The 21,466-nt window shown below is 40.2% G+C and overlaps 1 protein-coding gene across 2 annotated transcripts in view; it reads right to left on the bottom strand.

Moving 5' to 3' along the window:
* rabgap1l (RAB GTPase activating protein 1-like) overlaps positions 1-21,466 on the bottom strand; it is a 119,907-nt gene that overhangs the window by 33,343 nt on the left and 65,098 nt on the right. For both annotated transcript variants that reach the window (XR_006006798.1, XM_041935475.1), the window contains exons 14-17: positions 13,211-13,324; positions 6,760-6,834; positions 3,935-4,060; positions 903-1,046 (exon numbers count right to left, since the gene is read on the bottom strand). Coding sequence is in view for 1 of the 2 variants with exons in the window: in XM_041935475.1 (XP_041791409.1) it covers positions 903-1,046; positions 3,935-4,060; positions 6,760-6,834; positions 13,211-13,324 (459 nt within the window). In the remaining variant the exon portion in view is untranslated. The remainder of the gene's footprint in view (positions 1-902; positions 1,047-3,934; positions 4,061-6,759; positions 6,835-13,210; positions 13,325-21,466) is intronic.

Below are 21,466 nucleotides of genomic sequence, written 5' to 3'. Positions count from 1 at the left end.
CATGAGTCTGCCTTAGCATGCTATGATTTACAAAAGAAATTCAGCTCTTCAGAGGATTGTAGGATTTCTTTTTTTATGTTTTTTAAGTTTTGTATCCTCACCATGAATGCCAGCATGTCAGAATGTTATTTTAAGAAGCTGCATCAAGCCGCATGGCTTTGTAATAACAAGCTTTGAAGGAAAACATACAATTTTAATGTTCACTTTTTTATCATTCATCCTCTGTGATCTCTGATCTCAGATGAGCTTGTGCAGATTTCTGTCAAGTTAATAACAGTTAATGTAATGGATGCAGAGTATCGCAGAATTTGACAAAATGAATAATCGTACAGACTGTCACAGCATGATAATAATAGCATGAGGGATGGACATGAGGTAAACTCCTGGCTTTGGGAGAAGGTCCCACTAAAGAGAAGCTTTCTGTAAAAATGTTTTAGAACAAGAAGCAAGCAGTGATTGGTATCAGGACAAATGATATTAAATCAGTGATCGTATCAACCCTTAAAAGCCTGATCAGTGCATCCCCACTGATTATGTTGGGAAGCTCTTAGATCAAACCACAGAGCAGAATGCAGATTGATCAGTACAGATGCTGGTATAGCTTTACCCTCTACTTGTGGCCACTGACTGCTGGTCAGTAAAGAACAGCACACTTGAACTAACTCCTCTATCCATCCTTCTCCTTCCCCTTTTCCTGTCATGTCTCCTTCCTCTTAACCTTAATTCCTGCCCTCCTTACTTCCTAGTAACCTCTGCCACTACTACTTTCCTCCATGACCTCCTTTCTACCTCCTTACTACTCCTCTGATCTTTCTAGGAGGATGACCCTCCCCTCATTGGACTCTGGACACTGTTGAGCAAATCACTCTCTGTACTCCCAGAATACAACAGTGCGGTTGTACCTCACAGAGAAGCAGGTCAGTGATGTGGAAAACCATGCACAGGGGGAACTTGGCAGTAAAGAGGGTGAGGAACCACTGGGAGGCGTACATGTGTGCCTCCAGGTTCAGCTCCTGGAAGTGGGACCACAGGTCTGGAAGCTGCTCCTGTAGGAGCAGATGGAAGAGGAGGAGAAACTTATGAGATAAAACAGCACTTAAAAGCATATAAAGATATGGCCCTGCTTGTCATTTCAATTTTACATAATTTAATTTTCACTCATACTTTATTAAATCACGCCATCTCACTGAGATGATAATCTCTTTCAAGAGGGACCAAAGAACAAAGAAAAGTTAAAAAACACACATAATATATTTCAGTGCCACGTCCCAGCTGCCAAACAGTCAGAGACATTATTCATACATCACACACGCTGCTAAACTTGCAGTAAACGCATGAAAAGGAAAATTTACTATATCATACAAAGCTTTTAAACTACATTTATAAATCTGTCATGAGATGAGTGATTATACGTTTGTATAGCAATTTCATTCATACAAAGTGTATGAGCCCCAGAATTCAGAATTGCCAGTGTTATATTATTTTCTGTACTTCATCAATTGAAGAGGTTTCCAACATTTGTTCTTTTTCCCCACTTATCATTCTCTTTCCTCACTCTCCTCACGCTCTAGTTTATCTGTCTTTATATACTTCTGTTTTGGTACAATAACATTGAGCACACGTGGAGGACAGTGGTAGCTTTTAAGTGGAAACATGTGCATGTGTGTCTTAGTGTTCTTACATGTACAGTGAATAAAGGATTCAATTAGCCAGACAGCGATCCACTCTGGCAGCTGACACTTACCATGCCACATGACACCTGGCTGGATCAGATAGTGAGCTCCCACCTGTGCACTAATAATTAGCAGTCAATGCTAACGTCCTTAGGTTGAGCGCATTTGGTCGATCCTAACTGAGTTGATCTTGATGCCGAGAGACGACTGCCTGCAGGGCCAGGATGGATTTCAGGGCCAAATTAAACTCTACTCAGCGAGTGGATTTCGGCTTTAATACCTGAGTGGGATGGGACTTTAAAAGCACCGGGATCATCAGCCTGAACAGACAGGAAGAATGCTGTTTAGCCTACAGAGAAGGCAAGTCTCACACAGACTTAGAATAATTTCTTATTATATTCTATTACATTTTGTGAGCGAAAATGAGTCAACAAGGTAACAACAAACACGCCGTCCCCCAGCGGATGATGCAATCATTGGTAACATGCTCTACATATTAGAGTATTATCAAACTTTTCTTGCTTTTATGGAAAATGCAATACATTGTATAGCGGGCTGTTTGACTGTCGGCTGGTCTTTTCTTTTTAGTGGCGCCCAGTATGATAAACTGTCCAAACCATGCATTCACTCATTAACTAAACGAAACATCCGAAGGGCCATTTATTCTCAAGAAAGTCAAAATGTTGGAAAATCAAGTCTAGTGTAAATTAGTGGTCCTCGAGACTAGTCTGTACAACAAGGACAGTCAGATATGTGAAGTGAATTTCATGGCATTTAAACAAAAAACGACTGATTTACCTTTTTTTAATTTTAAGCTGTAATTGTAGTGCCCCCGAGGCCAAATCCTTTGAATTTCTGCCGCTTAGTGAGGTGAGAATTATCATTTTCTTCAACTATGACCAGAGGTGTCCGAAATCAATGAATGAGCTGGAATGACTCGTATAGTCATGTATCCGCTGCGAATAAGTCGGCACTATGAGCCAGTTCCTTTAAGTGAAAGATGGGAGCGATTTCTGTCATTTTTGTGTAAATCAATACAAGACAGAATAATATCATGATCCTATAATGTATTTGATATATATCATCCAGAAATGTCTCACTTTGGTAATAACACTAAGAGCCAAGTATAGTCGGTGGCTACTGTATATTGGTCCAGTCGCCAACATACAAAACATGGTTCACTATAAATACATTGTTCAATACACATGTGTAATAGTTTTTGACGTTTTGACATTATTTAAGGTCTTTATTTCAGAAATAATGTAAAATTCACAAAATCATAAAGTTTAGTATGATTATATCTAAAAAGTGATATATGAGTGCACATACCAATCATAGGTCAAAACATTACTTATCTTGGTTAAATTAAAAAAGCCAGAAGTGGTACTAAATGAAGACCCGTTTGGGAGCCGAAAGCTACTCTTACTGATGAGCTCAGTCAAATGGTAACTAAAAGAGCTGGAATCTCTAGACTTGGAGCTGAAGCCATATAGAGGGAGCAATTTCGAGAGCCTTAGGCTCTGGAAGGAAAATTCCCATAAATGTTTCCCACAGTCAATGTTTGTAAGCCACAGTTGACGCACTTCTATGACTCGGATTGAAGTGAACTGTCCCAGTTAACTGATCAGTCCTTCAAAAAAAAAAAAAAAAGTTGAAGCTTCAAGCCTGTGAAGGTAAAAACTTCAAGGTAGATGTTACTACTTATGAGCCCTCAAAGTGCATTTCAGTAAGAACCATCTGATCACAGAGTTTCAAATTCTGAGAGAACGCTAAAGATCATGCTGTTGAGAAAAACACAATCTGCAGCTTAAATCAATTCTGGGTGATTTTTGGATCAAGTCAGCAAATATGGCCTGATGTTTATCAACTGCACCTAGAAAGCATTTTGAATTCATACCCCTGAGTGGCTTCTTCTAATTGGTAACAGCGGCCGAAGATCATGGATATTGCAGTATTTATGGCCATCCGCATGTCAAAATGACGAACAAAGCATGATTTCTCAAAAATGAAGTTCAAATGATTAAAACTGGTGGCCACAAAATGAACCTGTAGGATTGTTACATTATCCAGGAGAGTCCAATGTTTCTAAAACTGAAATGGGAACAGGGAACAACATCACCAGCAGCCACTTCACAACTTAATTACATCCACCTGTCTCTCCATCCATCCTGTCAGGGTCGTCCTCTAAGCATTATGTTGCTTTCCATTGCATTGTAATATTCCACTACATTTCAAATATTATAAAACATTGCATCACTAACCTGCATCAGCCTCTCCAGCTGGTAGAACTTGCAGTGAAGATCCTCAAAGTTGTTTTTGTAGAGAGCTCTGAGGCCGTACTCATACATGATTTTCACCAACACACAGAAGGCCTGTTCCTCAGGCATCTGAAAGCACATGGATAACCATAAACGACAGCTAAAACTCTGAACAGCTGGCTGTCCAAACTGTAGGTCTGTTGCCACAAAGGAAACCACAAAGGACATTTTGTTTGGCTCCCCAAACCACATTTGGCGGTCACGCAGTCTTCAAGACAAGAAACAGATTCATTTTTTTATCTCTATCTGCATTTCAGCTGCAGTGAGACACTGTTTTGCTACCAGACCAGGGCTAAATTATATTTACAAGGTTTTGGTAAGCCCCATCCATCTGCTCCTTCAGGACGATCAAATGACACGTATTATTTTCTGGCATTATTTGACTGACTCTAAATAAAGGCCAAAGAACACAAAAAGAAGAAGCTGGAGGTGTGCATGACATAAAGGGACAAACTTCAAGGTGTTTGCACATGCAAGTTCAAGTGTGCGCAAAAACATGTTTTTATGTGAGTGCTTCACTGCCTCTGTGTGCTTCAGTCAGTGAGTGTGTGATACTTGGATAAATGGAGATAAGAGGCACGAGAGAAAGCTTAAAACTATGCGTGTCTGTGTGGGTTTATTTCTCCACACACGCACACGCACACACACACACACACGCGCGCACACACGCGCACACACACACACACGCACACGCAGATGGAGAGGTGATATTTAATCAGAGTGACAGTATGTGTTTGGGGCTGAATGGGCTCCTGCAGGTAAACCTGAACCCCTATTAATATTCCTGACATCTCCCCCATAACCTCTCCCTTCTTCCTCCTCCTCCTCTATAACCCGTCTGCCTCCTACTCCTGTATAACCTCTCTTTCTTTTACTGCTGCTGTCCCCTTTATCTCTCCTCTTCCTCCTCGCCACCTTAATTCCTCTATAACTTTCCCCTGTTTTCCTCCACTGTCTGCTCTCTTTTACTCCTGTCTCCCCTCTTCTGCACCTCATCATTTGTCGTCACTAAACCCGTCCATATCTCTCCTCCATGACCCTCCAACAATCTCTCCTCAGCCCACCTCCTCCTGAACTCTCTTCTCTTCTCTACTCTTCCTCCTCTCTAACCTCTGCTGCCCTTGTCATTTGGACCTCAACCAAACTTCCACCGCTCTACCTCCTCCTTTTGGGACTCCCGCCTCCATCTTACTCCTCTGCCTCTCCTCCATCTGTCTTTCAACACCTTCCCCAAATAAATTTTCAGGTGTGTTTTACGCAGACAAGTTGCAACACACTTTGAACAGAAAAGAAACACTGAACAACAGAAAAAAAAAAAAAGTATGAGGTGGGAGATAACGAGCAGGGGTTCTTTAAGAGTTGTGTGTCTGCCAATGTCCTTGAAAATAAATGTGAGAGTGAATAAGTGTCTTGTCCACCTCTTTCCCACTCCTCATTGTCTGCTATGGTCCTGTCTCCTCCTGCTTTCAGCTTTACCTTGTTTCACACTCTCTCACTCCTGCTATTCATCCACATAATTCTGCTGTAGAATGTTTTCATTCCACTGGTCAGCAACTTTCCTTTCAGCCAGTCGTTCTTTATGTCTCTCTCTCTCTCTCTCTCTCTCTCAGCTTCTATTTAGTCTCTTACATCGTCTCGATATTACAGTTAGCACAAGCTAACAGACTTAATTTCTGTAGATGCAGTGAGGTGCAGGTGCATTGCACAATGTTGACATATTTTCTTTGTTTAACTGTTAACCTTCCTTTAAAATTGTCAGGCTGCTGTCCTCAAACACAGTCTGTATTAGCACCAAGGTACATGAATGAGGAAAAGCGACAGGAATATGGAAAGGGCAAGCACATAATCAAAAGTAAATTTAACCCAGCCATAACAAACTCAAACAAGCAGAACTGGGTAAGAAGTAAATGAGAAAGTCAATATGAGAAATCTTGCTGTGAAATGCACCGGAGCTGAAAGATAGGAGAAAGCCAAACATCAACAGGAGTTGACAAAAACTGGTGAGCTTCAATGAAACAACACACTAACACTACGTTAATATATGAGACAGAGCTTTGTTCATGTTTGGCTAGTTAGCGACATCAAATCTATACTCTCTACCAGTTACGCATCACTCATAGTGTCCAGAGGGTTCTTCCTGTTCCCAAAAATGTGTCTTCTTATCTCCCCCTCCTTCTCTTTGGTCAACATAAACTCAGCCACTGTCTCACGTTCCACACATGATTTGAAGGAAAATGGTTACTTAAGACCCTCTAGCTATGGGCAAAACACTAAGCGATCCAACAACATTCAAAAGGGGTGGGATTACATTATTTATCCTTATGGTGATTATATACAATTCAATTTTTTAAGGCATCCTGAGATGAATATTTAAGAGCAACCTTAGCCTAAATGGTTTTATGCAACCAGGCACAGAGCTTTTATTTTGAAAGCATGGGGCTTTTTCCAGAAATGTAAAGGAGGTAAATGTAATAGTTTTATTTTTAGGCTTTACGAGTGATGTTGCTGAGAATGTGTAGTATGTCCATTTACAGAAAGAAGACAACATAACAATAAAATTGTTCACGCTGTGTCACAGATTAATTGACCCAGCAACACTTTTGAGGTCATAGTCAGTGTTGTATCAAATTACATGAAGTGTTGTTTGGCTGGAACCCAAGCTTGGACGATGTGTGTATGTATTGTATCTATCTATTCATCTGTGTGGTGCACTGTCTTAACCATGAGAAGGCAGGCTCGGTGGTTGGATGGTTGAAGAGTTGACTCACGTGCAGCAGGAGAACAGCAGCGAGGAACGACTGACCCTGGCAATAACCAATTTCCTCATCATAGACAGAGTAGGCCTGCCAGAGAGAAAAAGAGAGAGAGGACAAATTCAGTATGGTTACTCTATCAGCAAGTTATCAGAGGACACTGACATGAATCAAGGTTGTTTACGATGTACAAATGAATGCTGTAATGTTAAAAAAAACTTAATGATAGCTCACCGACTTTGGGACTTAAAAGCTGGAGTCATATGTATTATTACCTTTTCATTTTTTTTTATACCTGTTATTAATCGGCAAGGTATGTTTTACGAATACTTTTCTGTCACTCGTTATCTTACACTGTCACAAACATTCACACTGAGGGGCTGCATAGTTCAGCCACATGTAAAATGTGAGCAGAGCAGTAAAAAAAAGTGTTCATTGTGACCACATGGTACAGTAATATTTGTAATATGCTCAGGAATTTCAGCTACCTGTTCAGAGTCAAGAACAACTCATCTCAACGTCTTTTGATCTTAAAAGCTTAGTGCCTTGTTGATCTGGACCATCAGCACAGACAGAGGACATTTCCTAAGAGACAGTTTCTCTCCAGTACCGGCGTTTTTCTTTTTTCAGAGGAATTTCCCAGGGAACTGTCTCTCTGTCTGTGCCTTTGGTTTTCTCTTTGTCAGTGTCAACCTGTCAACCTCCATCTCTCTTCTCTCACTCTTTTCCCTTTCTACGAAGCAGCTATTTGGCAAATGCTGAGTTAAAAACATAACAAAAAACAAAACTCTATGCACACTTTGAGATTGACGGAAAAGTGCAGCTGTGACTAAGGAATATTATTGTTCAGTCAATGAGAAATTATTTGACATACAGAAAATTACCTATCTTACCTACCTATCTGGAAGACTTTGCTTAATTGTACATACACTGGCACAATTTCTGCATCGTGTCTTTATAGCCACAAGGTTTCCAACTTTTAGAGTATAATGTTCTAATAGAGTTACGGCTGCAGTAGAAACAAGGTGCGAACACAACACTGACATATCACCGTTTAAGTTGCTACTGCCAACTTGTTGGTGATCAAGAGTTACAGATCAATATTGTCATTCATTGTGAATCCAAGTCAATCCTGTCCAATATTCTAGTTTTGCGTCTCTAGCAAGACGGAAATATCTGGTTATTTGGCTCCTACTGTGTTCAGCAGCTTTTCACTAGCTGTGTTTGTCTGTTTGGTGGGGAGCAGTATAGGGTTTTTCACCTTAGTGGCCCTCTGCTGTTGGAAACCCCACTACGAGAGTGAAACAAAAAAGTAAAGTTGCTGGCCGGACAGCTAAACAATGAGGTGAAATTTGCTGTAAAGGTTTGTAAAGCTGAGGGGAGCTACAGATTTGAGTAATCATTCTGTCGGTTCATCCCCTTTCACATTGTTTTCACACTGTCATTTGAAGCTCTTTAATTATAAAAATATCAATCACAGCTGCTTTAAAATCAGATGCCTGAACTCACTATCACGGCACCAATAAAACATACAAAATGTGCATCAGTCACCACCAAGACTAGCTACTGTTAACAAACCAAGCTTGGCCTGGGGTAGGGAGTCCAAATCCACTGAAACTAAAAGAAACTAAAATCACACAAGACAAATCTTCTCACCACTGCAATAGTAAGAGAAGAGGAGGCCTGGAAGATCGTGTTAACCTTCAGATGACCGTTTGGGCGTTTGGGAGAGACGGTGTCTCAAAACGGTTGGTAGTTAACACACCCCACCAATCACGCTAATGAGCAAACAGATAGGTCTTTTAGCAGCGTAAGCAAGGATCCAGGCAGAGGCAAAAGTGTCTAAAAGCGTTCCACCTACACTTTTTTTTTAATGTGGAAGACCGCAGCACACAGCTTCAACTCTTATTAACACTGAACAGCGTGTAATTCTAATACCAAGTGGGCACCAAACAGGGCAAAACATAACCCACCTCACCTGATCTCTACATATAAACTGGTGGGAAAAAACAGCAGTCCTGCAGCTTAAAATGTTTGCCAGGTCAGCAGCACCAGAACTCAGCATGCAGATATCCTATAACCATATTCCCCTGCACAAATATTGAGCCAGTGGTGCACCTGGTGGAGTGCAACAGTGTTAGGACTTCAATGAAACACACTACTTTAGCCATCCTCAAATATTACGTGTTTAATTCAGCCCTTATCCAGAGCCACTTGAAATGATTAAGCTGGTAGTGGTTCAATATCTTCCTCACAGATATTTTGGCAGGATGTTCACGCTTTGATGGCTACATTTACTTCAGCAGTAGTCAAACCAACATACACTGGGTTAAAAGATTCTCTCCCCCTCTCCATGCTTGAATAATGAGTGTGGACAGTCAGAGCTCCGCTGCTGATCTGTTCAGCTAATTTGGGGTTTGATGTGGAGGTAATGGAGAAGTCTTGTGGAGCTGTCTGGAGTGTAATCTACAAGCTGACATGCTTGATGGAGTGTGGCATTCACATGTCCCCAACTCGGCTGGGAGAAGTGCATGCTGACAGATGGATGGGGGAGGTCCTGGTGGGTGAAATCTAAATTTGTTAGCCTGAGCAGATAATAGGCTCAGAGGGGTGGATTATTACAATCTATATGCCTAGTTTCTCAAATCAATAAGCACTGTTTTTTTCCTTCTATATGAGTACAATTTTGGAGAAAACTTTTTAGATTGTACAAATGTTTTAATTATCGTTGTGTGAAAGTAGTAATGTATTTGTGGGTTCTTCATGGCTGGGAAAATGTACAGTACTGCACTGATAACCCTGTCAGGAATGATTACTACAAAAGGCAATAGGACTGTTTTGGTTCATTCAGCCAGGGCATCCTGATGAAAATATATGGGTCACACGTTGATCCTGAAGCTGCCAATGGCACTATCAATGATCATCTGTGCTGTTAAAGTGTCCTTGAGCAAAAACAATGAATTTCTGAACACCACACTCCAGAGAAGCATTTCACCTAATGATACATGACTAAAAGATATGGAAATGAGCTGAGAAAGATATTGTGCCAATGCTATAAGAAAGCTAAGACCACATTATCATTGTGATATTATTGGAAAAGCTGGGCATTATGAATCAAGTTCAGGTTTTGTAGAAACAAAAAAATTTAAACCTCAGTTAAAATATTGTAGGGCAAAAAATGCGTGTGCTTTTGTTATTTGGAAGCTGTTCTGTAATCTCATGTATTGCTTTTGCAATTTGGTTGACATAATAAAAGTAGAAGGTCATATTCTTTCCTTCTTTTTAAAAGCTATTTTTAGGCATTGTATGCAGGTATTAGGTTGACCACTGTAAAAAGATAATGGGAAATTGGCGCATGAAATGCAGCGATGGTCCCCAGCTGGACGGCGGCTCGTGGTTGAAGCTTTAACCCTTGAGCCACGAAGGAATCCCATTCATAAACTTTCTTTTTATGAAGTGCTCAATAAGATAAAGTGACATGTGAGAACACTGACGTTTTGACTTTTAACACTTTGTAGCCTGACTTAGGGTTAGGGTTACTTACTTCATCTGTGCAGAAACAGCTTCTGGCTTCTATAGATTAAAGGCTGGTGTCAGCTTCAGAACAGAACAAGGCAAATTTTTATTCTAACAAACCCTGTTGGCATTGTCTACCGTATATACACAAATCAGATCAGGATGGTGGTCACCAGGATATGAGCCAGTATCCTTAATCATGTGTGCATGGAAACACTCAGTGATCACTGGGATACACAACATTAGCTTGGTTGATGAGGCGTTATCATGTTTGCTTTTTTCTCCATCTTCTTTCAGCTCTGTTTCAATGGAAACATAAACGGTATTCTCTTTATCCTTTAATCTGAGAGTCACAGGTTTTGAATCCCACCAGTAAATATCTGATGTTGCACAGGTTAGCTGGAAGAGTGACTGAGTTAAAAGAATGAAGCAAATTATCACCAAAAAAAAGAGCACAGAGCTCAGGTGACCTTCCCCGAAGAGTAAAAGTTAGAAAATAAAAGACTCCAGGCTTAGTACTGAGTAGGATATGAAGATGAATATAAACTTTGTCCTGGATCCTCTGTGCCTGTAACCCACTCATGCCTCAAGATCCAACCAACCTTATCAGCAGCAAATCTACATGGATTTGCATACAAATGAAGGCTGGCTCGCCACTGACCTAGTTGGGTCCAGACTGGATGCTAACCCTTCCCGACAGGTTCTCCCAGAGCGCTGGCCGGCCATACTCTACTTCTGCAGTGCCAGGAAAATACATAAGGAACAAAAGTCCTACTTCATCATTCTAAAACTACCTTGGAATTTAATGAAAAAACAAAACACTTCTGTGATATTGACTGTGACTTCTGTGTATTTCTGTGAAATCCTTATTCGTGTTTGGTGTATACCCTCCTTTCATCTGATTGTGCTTTGTGCTCACAGATTTATGTTCATTGCATAATTACTGAATGCAAGCTTTTTGGATCTAATTACTGTTTCACTTAGGTAGACTTTATAGAAAGAAGGTCTTATGACTGAAATATTCTAATAATATCAACTTTGTGCTTGTAGATGAAGGCAACTTCGTTTTGAATATGGAGAATCTCTGTTGGTGGTCAGGCCTTCCTTATTTCAACCCGGAAACTTTTCAGGATCACTTCTTGCACTGCTTGTTGTTCACCAGTACTTTTTAACAATTTCTCCTCCATGTTTTCTTGTTGACACTCTTCTTTGGTGGCGGATGGCAAACCAGGTTCGAAGTACATTACTGCCCCAACTGTTGCTCTCACGTCACATGACAACATGGTGAGCTGTCTGCCAAAATCATGCTACGTTATAATAGAATTTGTGGAGTTAGACTTTATTGTATCTTTATTCTGTATTGCAGTATCAATATATTTGACAAATCCCTAACTGTATGTTCAAGAAATTGTCTGCAATACTATTTTTACTTTTTAAGTGAAGTACTGACTCAAGAAAAGTATCTGACTGATGAGACTCTAACTCTAACTGCTGTTACTGAATACACTAAATAGGTGTAAGAACTACCACTAATGATTGGTAATGATTAGAGATTTTGAGATTTTGTTGTTGCACAGTATCGAGGAATCTATTCTGAAAAAGTAATTTATAAGAACTCTGTAGCATTTATATGCAGATCACTTCCATGCTTGTTCAACTGTTAACATGAGTATCCCTTTATGACTATTTTGTTACTTCAAAATGTTACTCTGTTTGAGACAAAGCTGTTGGATATACTGAAGGGCAATGCAAAGACGGCTGTGCATAAGAAACCGTCTTGGTTGAGTTCACAGCTGCAGTCAAGCTACAAGGAGGACAGTGACAGAGATTAAGACTGGCTTTAATACAGTACAGTAGTGCTGACCTTGGCTTTTGTCTGAATAAAATGTACCGTGTGTCTTAACAGATAATTACCTCAGGATGTGAGTCCACTGGGACCCCCTCCATACAGCACTTACTTTCCTCATTCATTTTAATGGGAAGGAGGTACTGCTGCATGTTTTTTATGGTACCAGGCTTGTGACTGACCCACAAAAGGTCAGCGGGAAAGACTGCTCAATGTATGTGTAAGTTCATATAGATGATATTTAATATACCATGGTTGCATTTGATATTATCCACTGTTCTGAGGGTTTTAACATGGTGTATCTTTAGTAAGGATGCATGAACATGGGGTCGGTTAAGTGTCTTCTATCTATCTAATCACATCTTTATGTTGTCAAACTGAAATTCAGGAGTTACATAACAAATTATTGGAAACACTAACCTAACTCACTCATAGCCACAAATCTAAAATATTCTGATGTGTGACTACTTTGATATTGCGCCCTTAGCCTCGTTGTTTCCAATATATTTGGCAAGCACCGCAACTGACAGCCTGTAAATAATAGCAATGAAAAATGCTGCCTTTTAATAGAAAATGAAAATGGTTGAATCTGACATTGTTTTGGATGTAGTTTACAGTCCTCTGCAAACTCAGGTTCCATCTCAACAAGACCTTAGAGAGTTAAAAAAAAAAAAGCCTTCTGCACCTGAATGGTCTGTTTCTCGCCCAAAAGCTTATATTCAGCAACCATTTTTGGGTGGTAATTTGAGAGAAATCTGCCACCTACAGAACAGATTCCACATTTTTCCACTTAGAAAACTGGAGGAAAAGATCAATGACTGTCCGCTGAGCGGTGGGTATGTCCGGTATGTCATGTGTAGGAAGGGTTCGTGTTGATGTCTCAGTAAAGGCGGGCACTGTCAATCCTATATTGTAGAGCCAACTTAAAATGCCAAGCTAATTCCTACTGAGCCTTGCCAGACCACAAAGAGTAAATAAATAAATAAATAACGTTCGAACACGGCATGATAGAGTGTGTATCAAGATTCGCCTTCTGTTCCATGATGCCATGAAGAAAGTGAGGCAACATTGTATAATCCAGAGCTGATCAAAGTCACATCTCACCTTGCAGATCTTGTACAGTGAATCCTGTCCATCTCCGTCAGAGTCCTTGAAATAGTCGTGCGCGGGGAAGGTGCGATGGATGTCCCGGGTGATGACACCTTCCTGAGCCGAGTCCTGCAACACACATGGATTATACACTTCAGACAGTGCTTGATATCCTGTTCATTTGTGAAGGTAGTGCAAGTTTAGATTCTGTTTTTCCTGATTGATGCACTAGTTTCCAAATGGATTCATGAGATGAAAGGAACAGCAAAGAAAACTGCAGCCTAGCACAGACAGCTTTTGACATTTTCATGTCATTTCCCATCTTACATATCTTTTCTCTGTTTATAGATGTTCATATAGAGTAGAAAGAAGGCAGTGTATTGTGCTCAGCTCAGAACACAGCTATGATACAAAGTAGCAACACACTGCTATGTCACTGTGTTTGTCCCTCTCCTCCAGCAAGAGCACTCCCCAGGCCTCAGTCTCTTAGTCTGTGCTGTCTAATCCACAGCCAATGCAGTTTTCACACATATACACACACATAGCAAACACGCCTGCTTGTTTTCCTATGTGCGTCTCACTCACAAACACACATACTGTACATACGCAGGCATTCTGCTATTTCTGCCTCACACTCTCTTTTCTACGCACGCACATTGCAAACACTACCGGAGAGAAGACTGGCAGCACAGCATTCTCCAACAACTCACTGTAAGCTGCAGATAAACCAACCCTGAGCCTGACTGGCCTTGATGTGTGTTTGTGTGTATCGGGGAGAAAATGTGTGGGACTGTGTGCGAGAGTGAGTGTGTGTGAGAAATTTCATCTCGCTTGCTTCGTTCGTCTCCTTGTTTCCTGACAGTAGAGAGAAAGGAAGGAGGGAATATAAGTTATGAGTGTCTAACGGAGAGGAGAGGCAGTATGCTGCATGTTTGTGGAAAACACTGCAGAGTATAATGTTCATATGGGGGAAAGGTCTCGATCCGGAGGTCCTTGATTCCTTCATTAGATAGTATTAGACATGATGTTCAACAAAGTTCCAGACGTGCACCAGGGATTGTACAGTGCTTTGAACCCTGGGCGCCCAGAGAGCCCTGTGCCAATGTTTTTATTACATAATGTGCTACTTACAGTGTTTGTGACCTATGTTAGATGGTAATTTGTGTAACTTCTATGTTTTGTTATAGTTTATTCTTGGATACTTTTGCTAGTAAATTGAACTTGGTGAGAAAAATGTAGTAAAATAAAAGAAACACAGCCACAACCAACAGCTTATGACACATTGACTGTTAACAGCTGACTTACATTCACCCACTTCATGTCACATTTTTCTTAAAAATCAAACAAAGACAAAATGACGGCTTGCAATATATGTATATGCACGCACTACGTTTAATTTATCTTTACTGTACTTTGATATTTCAGGCAACAATTAGCTGAATGTAATTTCTTGTTTACCATGTTACCACTATTCTACACTATGTTTATTTTGTATGAATGTATGAATGTGCACACGCACACATGCACACACGCACACCCGAACACACGAACACACGCACACACGCACACACGCACACCCCAAAGGATTTGATAGAAGCTGCTGGCACAACTGTGTGAAATGCTTTAATGAGATTTGTAGTGTGGAGGTGGTGTGTCGTTCATGTGTATCATGTGTTGGAAATTAAACAGTTTTTTACATTGTGTTCCTTCTGAGGCCCCCAAAAAGGAGAAAAAAGTGCAGCTCTTCAGGAATGAAGGCAGCGTTGTGTGAGATGTTTTTTCTCACGTGTTCATGGTTGTCTTAACCTGACAGCAAAACAAATTTCCTAAATGGGACACATGAGATTGCTAAAATACATTTTAAACTTTGTTTAATCAGATTTAAATTCAAATGACTGAACATAGGATACATCTGGATATGTTGTTTCTTGTGCTGAAAGGTTGTTGACTTGACCAGGTTTAAATTAGGGCAAAAACAATCTGTCATTGAACCAATTAGCTTATTAACAGAAAATGTATTGGCACAACTTTAATAATCAATTAATCAGATCAGGTAACCAGGTAATTTTCAAGCAAATATTTCCTGCTTTCTTTGTCTCGTGTGATTATAAACTGAATATCGTCGGATTTTTAAATGTTAGTCAGACAAAACAAGCAATCTGATGACTTGCTCCACTTCAGTGAACCGTGACGTACATTTTGTACTATTTCATGACGATGGTATCCTGAAGATACCAAATGATTGATCGATTAATGAAGAAAATATTAGTCAGTTGCAGCCCTACTCACATTCGACTGATACAGTGGTAGATTAAAGACTGACACAACTGATTCCACCGCCATACAGGTTTGTTTTCGTCAGCACAAACAGCAATCAAAGAGAGAAACAGTGGAAACTTTTCTTACAAATAGAGGGTGTTTTTCAACTTTTACAGCCTTCAGATACGTAATGTGATGAGCGCTGAACATTTATATGGTGTGGTTTCTTTGTTACTTGCAAGAGAACAGAGAGTACAGACGGCCACACAAAGAACACTTTCATTAATTACTTAGCAAGTAAAAACATTACTTTTAAAATAATTACACACCAATGATTAATGCATTACATTTTATGAGTTAGCCCATCAATCACAAACACATTTATGACAATGTAATTACCATGGCAACATCAGCGAGGACCAGCAAGAATCTAGATGACAGTAAAAGTTGTAAACACTTTGATTTAATAAACCATGCATGCCTCTGCTAATTAACAGCCTCATTACTCAAAAAACACCACAAAAACGGGGAGAGGACGTCCTCTATTCTGCGTAATCTCCTTCCTTCTTGTCTTGAATCCTTTCTTCCTCTTCTCTTCAATTTTCCACAGCATATTTCCTTCTCTCCTTGAATTCTTCACTCCCATCTTTTTTTTATTCCTCCTCACTTGTCCCCTCTCATTCAGTATTTCCATATTCTCCCCTTTTTCTGCTTCATCTGGTACTGTACCACATATTCTAACGTTTTCTTTATCTCCTTCTCTTTTCCTTACATACTTTCATCTTTTATTCGCTTTTCTACTTAATTTTCTTTCCTTTCCTCCTCTCCTTACACCTCCATGTGTCCTCCAAAATATTTGCCTCATCTCCTCTCATTTTCGATGCAGAAAGCAAGCATGCAAAAACGTTTAAGCCCTGTGGTCTCGGTGTGCAGGCTTACAAGACTAGCCCTTTCTCTGACAGTGATTCCTTGCATATTTCATGCGGCAATACTCTCTTTCTGCTATGAAATTAAAAGAATGCTGGTTTTATCTGTGACACCAAAATTTGTTCAGGAGTCCTGCTAAGATGAGAGGAAAAAAGCACATACTGTACACACAGAGATAAGTGCATATAGTGCATGTAGTTTACTAGGTCTAATGCAATGTGCCATTCTTCACAATGATTCTGATATATCCAAAAAGTAAACAGTAGTATTTAAAGTGCAATCTTGAATATTTTTATTTAAATCAATTTCTCTGAAGTGACTATCTATTACCGAATGAGGCAACACACAGTTGATTGAGCCTATGGCCCACTAATCAAGGTATTGCAATATCTATAGTGCACACTTCCTCAATAATCCTGTATTAAGTTACTGGTAATGTGAATTGAATAATTCCCACTGCTGATGCTTCACATTAATTTAACTTACCAAACACGAGTTGACTTTTATTATGAAGTAGTCCCAGGAAATGCAATGTGCTTGTCTGTGAACTTTGCAGCTACTGCAATCGCTCCTCAAAAGTTTTCAGTATTTTTTTACAGCAGATCAGTTTTGAAATACTGCAGGCAGGGAGTAATGGAACAAGAAGGAGCAGCCACAGCGCGCTGTTAGATGAAGAGCTGCAGACGACAGGCTGCACACCTCCAACTTCGCAGTGAGGTTACAAAATCCTTTCTGTTTCATTGTGCCCTGCCTTTCGCAGACTTTTCTGAGTGCAGCATAAAATTAGATCACGGTTGCTCACAGAATGATGGAAAAAGGCCAATTATTGCCTGACTTTATTAATATAATAATGTTTTGTTTTGCTGCACATTGCTGAATTATGCAACCTCTAGAATTAAACCACATTTGCTGTTACTACCAGTAACTACAGGTGTTGCCAAATCAACCAGGACTGAGATCTTCAGAGAGCCTCTTTAAGTCATTTTTTAAGCAAAAACAATACCATCTGGAAACAGTGTGGGTAGTATTTACTCCATTTGTTTAAGTTAATATTCATTAATATATATTCATCATTATTGCGGGACTGTGTAAAATGATTGAATTATTTTATCGTCATCTCTGCAGTCACCATGACAACACTCTGTAGGGTAGACAGAGTGAATTGTGGCACTACAACATCCAACTTGCACTATGTTCAGTAGAGCACAACTCAAATTGACAATGGAAGTTTGTTCAGGGAATAAGAAAGCTACAGTTGCTGTAGCTGCTTCCCTGTCTCATTTGCCTGTTCATTTTGTTTTATGGTGAACTCTTCCTTAAATTCACTGCAGACCTGAGCTGATTAGTGTGTACCTTTTCTTGCTAACTGCTTGCTGGAACAGGAGTTACTGTATATGCTGCTGATTTGGATGGAGGCTGAGGTGTATGGATGTGCTGCATGTATGCTCAAGCTCGCAGCTCTTTGATCTCTGCAGGGAGGCTGAGGTGTTCAGGAGGAACTGCAGCCTCATCAGCTGCATCAGTTCTCCGTCACAATGCCCCAGTTCAACATCCCTGCTGCACACTGTTTATACAAACACAAAACAAACAGAATAGTCCCTATTCAGTACCCTAAAACCTTAATTCTGTGAGCACAGGTCTCTTCAATAGGCTCTATAGGTCTCATTCCTGCACCGAAAATGTGCATGTACTACTTTGGATAGTCAGGACAGACCCACTGATTCCTCCCAGTACAAAGATGTCAAAGCCTAATCAGGTCAGTAGACCTTGTCTATATGTATATGTATATGTATATGTATATGTATATGTATATGTATATGTATATAACTAATGATATATTGAGTGATTTGCTAGCAGGCTTTATAGGATTAATGCAGCAAACCCAGATGTTTCCCCTTACTGTCATGTCTTAGGAGTGCAACACCGTAAGGCACCACAAGCTCAACATCCTCTGAAGATAGAGCTGGGTGTGGACATTGTGTGCACCACAGCTAAAAGCAGCGTACTCAACATCATTGCCACTATTGCCATCATCCAAAGAATCTTCAGCCTGAATATCTTTGCACTGCTGCCACAGGATAATCAATGGAACAGACAGTCAGGGGGAACCAGGAGGCTGTTGTTGTTTGTTCCATTTCCAGACAGGGATAAGAGAAGGACAGGGGATCTGTGGCTGCGATAAGACCATGGCAGGAGCGGAAGCATCATATCTGAAGAGAAGACAAGGCTATTCTTGACTGCAGGTAATGCTCTTAGTTTACATGTTGATCTTTTAGTTGTTGAATGGAAGTGGATGGTGGATGTGGGTTGTGATGATTTACACAACCGGTAACAGGATGGATTGTTGGATTATTTTTGATTGGCAAAACAAGTACCGGTACATGCAAATTTCAGTAAGCAGCTTCAGAGGAGTGAAAATGCCAGCCAATAGAGCGTGTTACGCCACAAACCCTGTGTGAAGCAAAACTATGTACAAATATTCATGAGGGCATATACTCTGGTGCACATACATGCATGTAATTGTACACTGATGAATGCATGAAAGCACAAATGTCAGTGCACCAAAGTACATTCAAACACACAGACAATAAACTTTTGCACAATATTATCTGTGTGCTGAAGCTATTTAAGGGAAATATTAAATGTTGGCCCACATACATACACTTCCCCTTTCACCTGTGCACAAATAAGCAGGGATGTTACACATCGGCACAGACTCCTCCAGCATTTCGCAGATGACATAATAAATATGAAGAGATTAAAAAAGCATTAGCACAGGCAGGGGGATTACATCAACACTGTCCACCATCAGTCTGAATCCAGCGTTCTGTGTGTGTGCATGTGTGCATGTATTGATGTGTGTATTCTTCAGTATTGTGTGTACCCATTGGATTTATCCTCTGGAGGCTTTTAAACTGACTGACTGAAGGCAGAAAAAGAAGACAGAATAGGAGATGGAAAGAAGGAGAGAGGGAGTCTGAGAAGCAAAGAGAAAGGTGGGAAGACAAAGAGGCAGAGACGGATCAAGATAGATAACAGAAAGAGAGAGAGACAGATTGAGACAGAAGCTGAGGAAGAGAGCGATAAAGTGAGGGGAGAGAGATAGTATGTACAAAGAGGGGAATGAGAGGCTTCCTCTAATTGTAGCCTGGGGGCTTGTTGGGCAGACATTCCATTACTCAGACCTCACCGACAGGTAACCTACTTAACACACGCAGCTAAAAATAAAAACTGCTGATGTGTCCAAACCTGCACTCCACCTCCACATCCCTCTACATCCAACAGCATTTCATTTAACCATACTGGCCTGACTGGTGAAAGCTGCCACAGGCTCACAGAGTCAAGAGGCTTTCCTCTGCACACACACAGCAACACTTCTGTCTCTATACAGTCAAACCAGGTGTATTTGTACACAAACACGTTTGCTTAATATACTATCAGGACAGACACTTTACGTTTGCTTAACAAAAGGATAACTTATTGTGATCATAAACAAATGAAAATCAGATTTATACAGTTTGATCTATTATATAACTTTAACATAAATGTTGTTGTGTGTATGATAATATAAACATACTCAGATTTGTATTGCTCAATCAAAGAATAATACATGGATGTTTTGCATAGTAAGAGGTGTTATGTCCTTGCAACTTAACACTATGGGCAAATAATGAAAATGTTTGTCTTAAAACATTTCTTGTTAAGGTCTGGATGGTGCTCTATATGCAACATTAACATCTTCTGTCAGTCACATGCCTGTTTTGTACTCCTGCTACAATTTTGTGGCCTGTGATACAAGACTTTTAACCTCTGTAACACTAGTGCTATGTGTAAAAAAAAAGTTGCTTTACAGCTCTGAAAGCAAGTAATAAAAAGGCTGCACTCAGCAACAGAAGCAGTGCTGAAACAATTAAATCACTGGCCAACTGACAGGAAATCAATCGTCAAGAATTGTGATAGTTGAGTAATTGTTAAGTCATTCATCAAGTAGCGCCCCCGGAAATTTTTCATTGGGTTGGCTAGATGGGGGTCAAGGGGTCAGAGTGTGATGCAGTGACGAATGTGGGCCCCCCTGGTCACCCCTTGATGATGCCACTGACATCAACAAAAAGTACCTAATAATGGCTGGTTCAAGCTTTTTTAAAAGGGAGGATTTGGTGATTTTTATGTGTTTTTATGTGTGTATGTTTATGTTTTATTTTTATGTTTATGACATTGTAAATTGAATATATTTGGGTTGGTGGGACACAATTAGCAATCTGATTACGTTACCGTGGGTTCAGGAAATCCTAAAGGGCAATTTTTACTAGTTTCTGATATTTCAAATAGTACATGACTAATAGATTGACAAAAAAAACCCCTCAGATTAACTGATAATGGAATTAATTCTAGGTTGCAGCACACACATATGCACACAATGATGGCAACATAAATACATATTGCATACTATATGAGGATGCTAAACTAAATAAAAAGGTCTTGACGTTGCACTTAAATGAAACTAGCATGGGTAGCAAGTCTCAGATCACCAGGTAAATATTTGTGTTACAATTTTGGTTCTTGTTACAGCTACGAGAAAGAACATGCTCTGATGTCAGACACAAAACTGCTTCTGCTGCCATACGAGCAGAGGAAAGCAGTAAAAGGGCAGATGCTTGATGGGGGATATTTGAAATGTTAATCACTGCCTAGGGAAAAGTTTCTTAATTCATATTAAGCTTGAGGGCAATATGAGCAAACACCTGTCATTTTATGATAAAAACTAATTATCCAGAGGCTTTTAGAGCTCAGCTGACACTGGAGTTGTTCCATGTCAAGTGTGCTCCTGTAGCTGACAGGTTAAGTCCTCTGTCCACTTATTGTTTACCTTGCTGGCTATTAGGCTCTGTTAGCTTTCCTCTGTCTCTATAGGGAGGAAAGATGAAACCAGGGACCTTAAGGGCCACTGGTCACTCATCTGGGGCTAGCTGACATTGGTGGCTAGTGACCTTGGTGAAATTCTGTCATGCTGTCCTGCTGTGAGAGTCCACCGTATCAGGTAGACAGGTCGAGTTTTTCCAGTGAAAGAATATCGTGCTGGATCTA

The sequence above is a fragment of the Chelmon rostratus genome, chromosome 4, assembly GCF_017976325.1.
Source record: "Chelmon rostratus isolate fCheRos1 chromosome 4, fCheRos1.pri, whole genome shotgun sequence".
Classification (NCBI taxonomy): Eukaryota; Metazoa; Chordata; class Actinopteri; order Chaetodontiformes; family Chaetodontidae; genus Chelmon; species Chelmon rostratus.
This window is presented reverse-complemented; position numbering and strand designations above follow the sequence as displayed.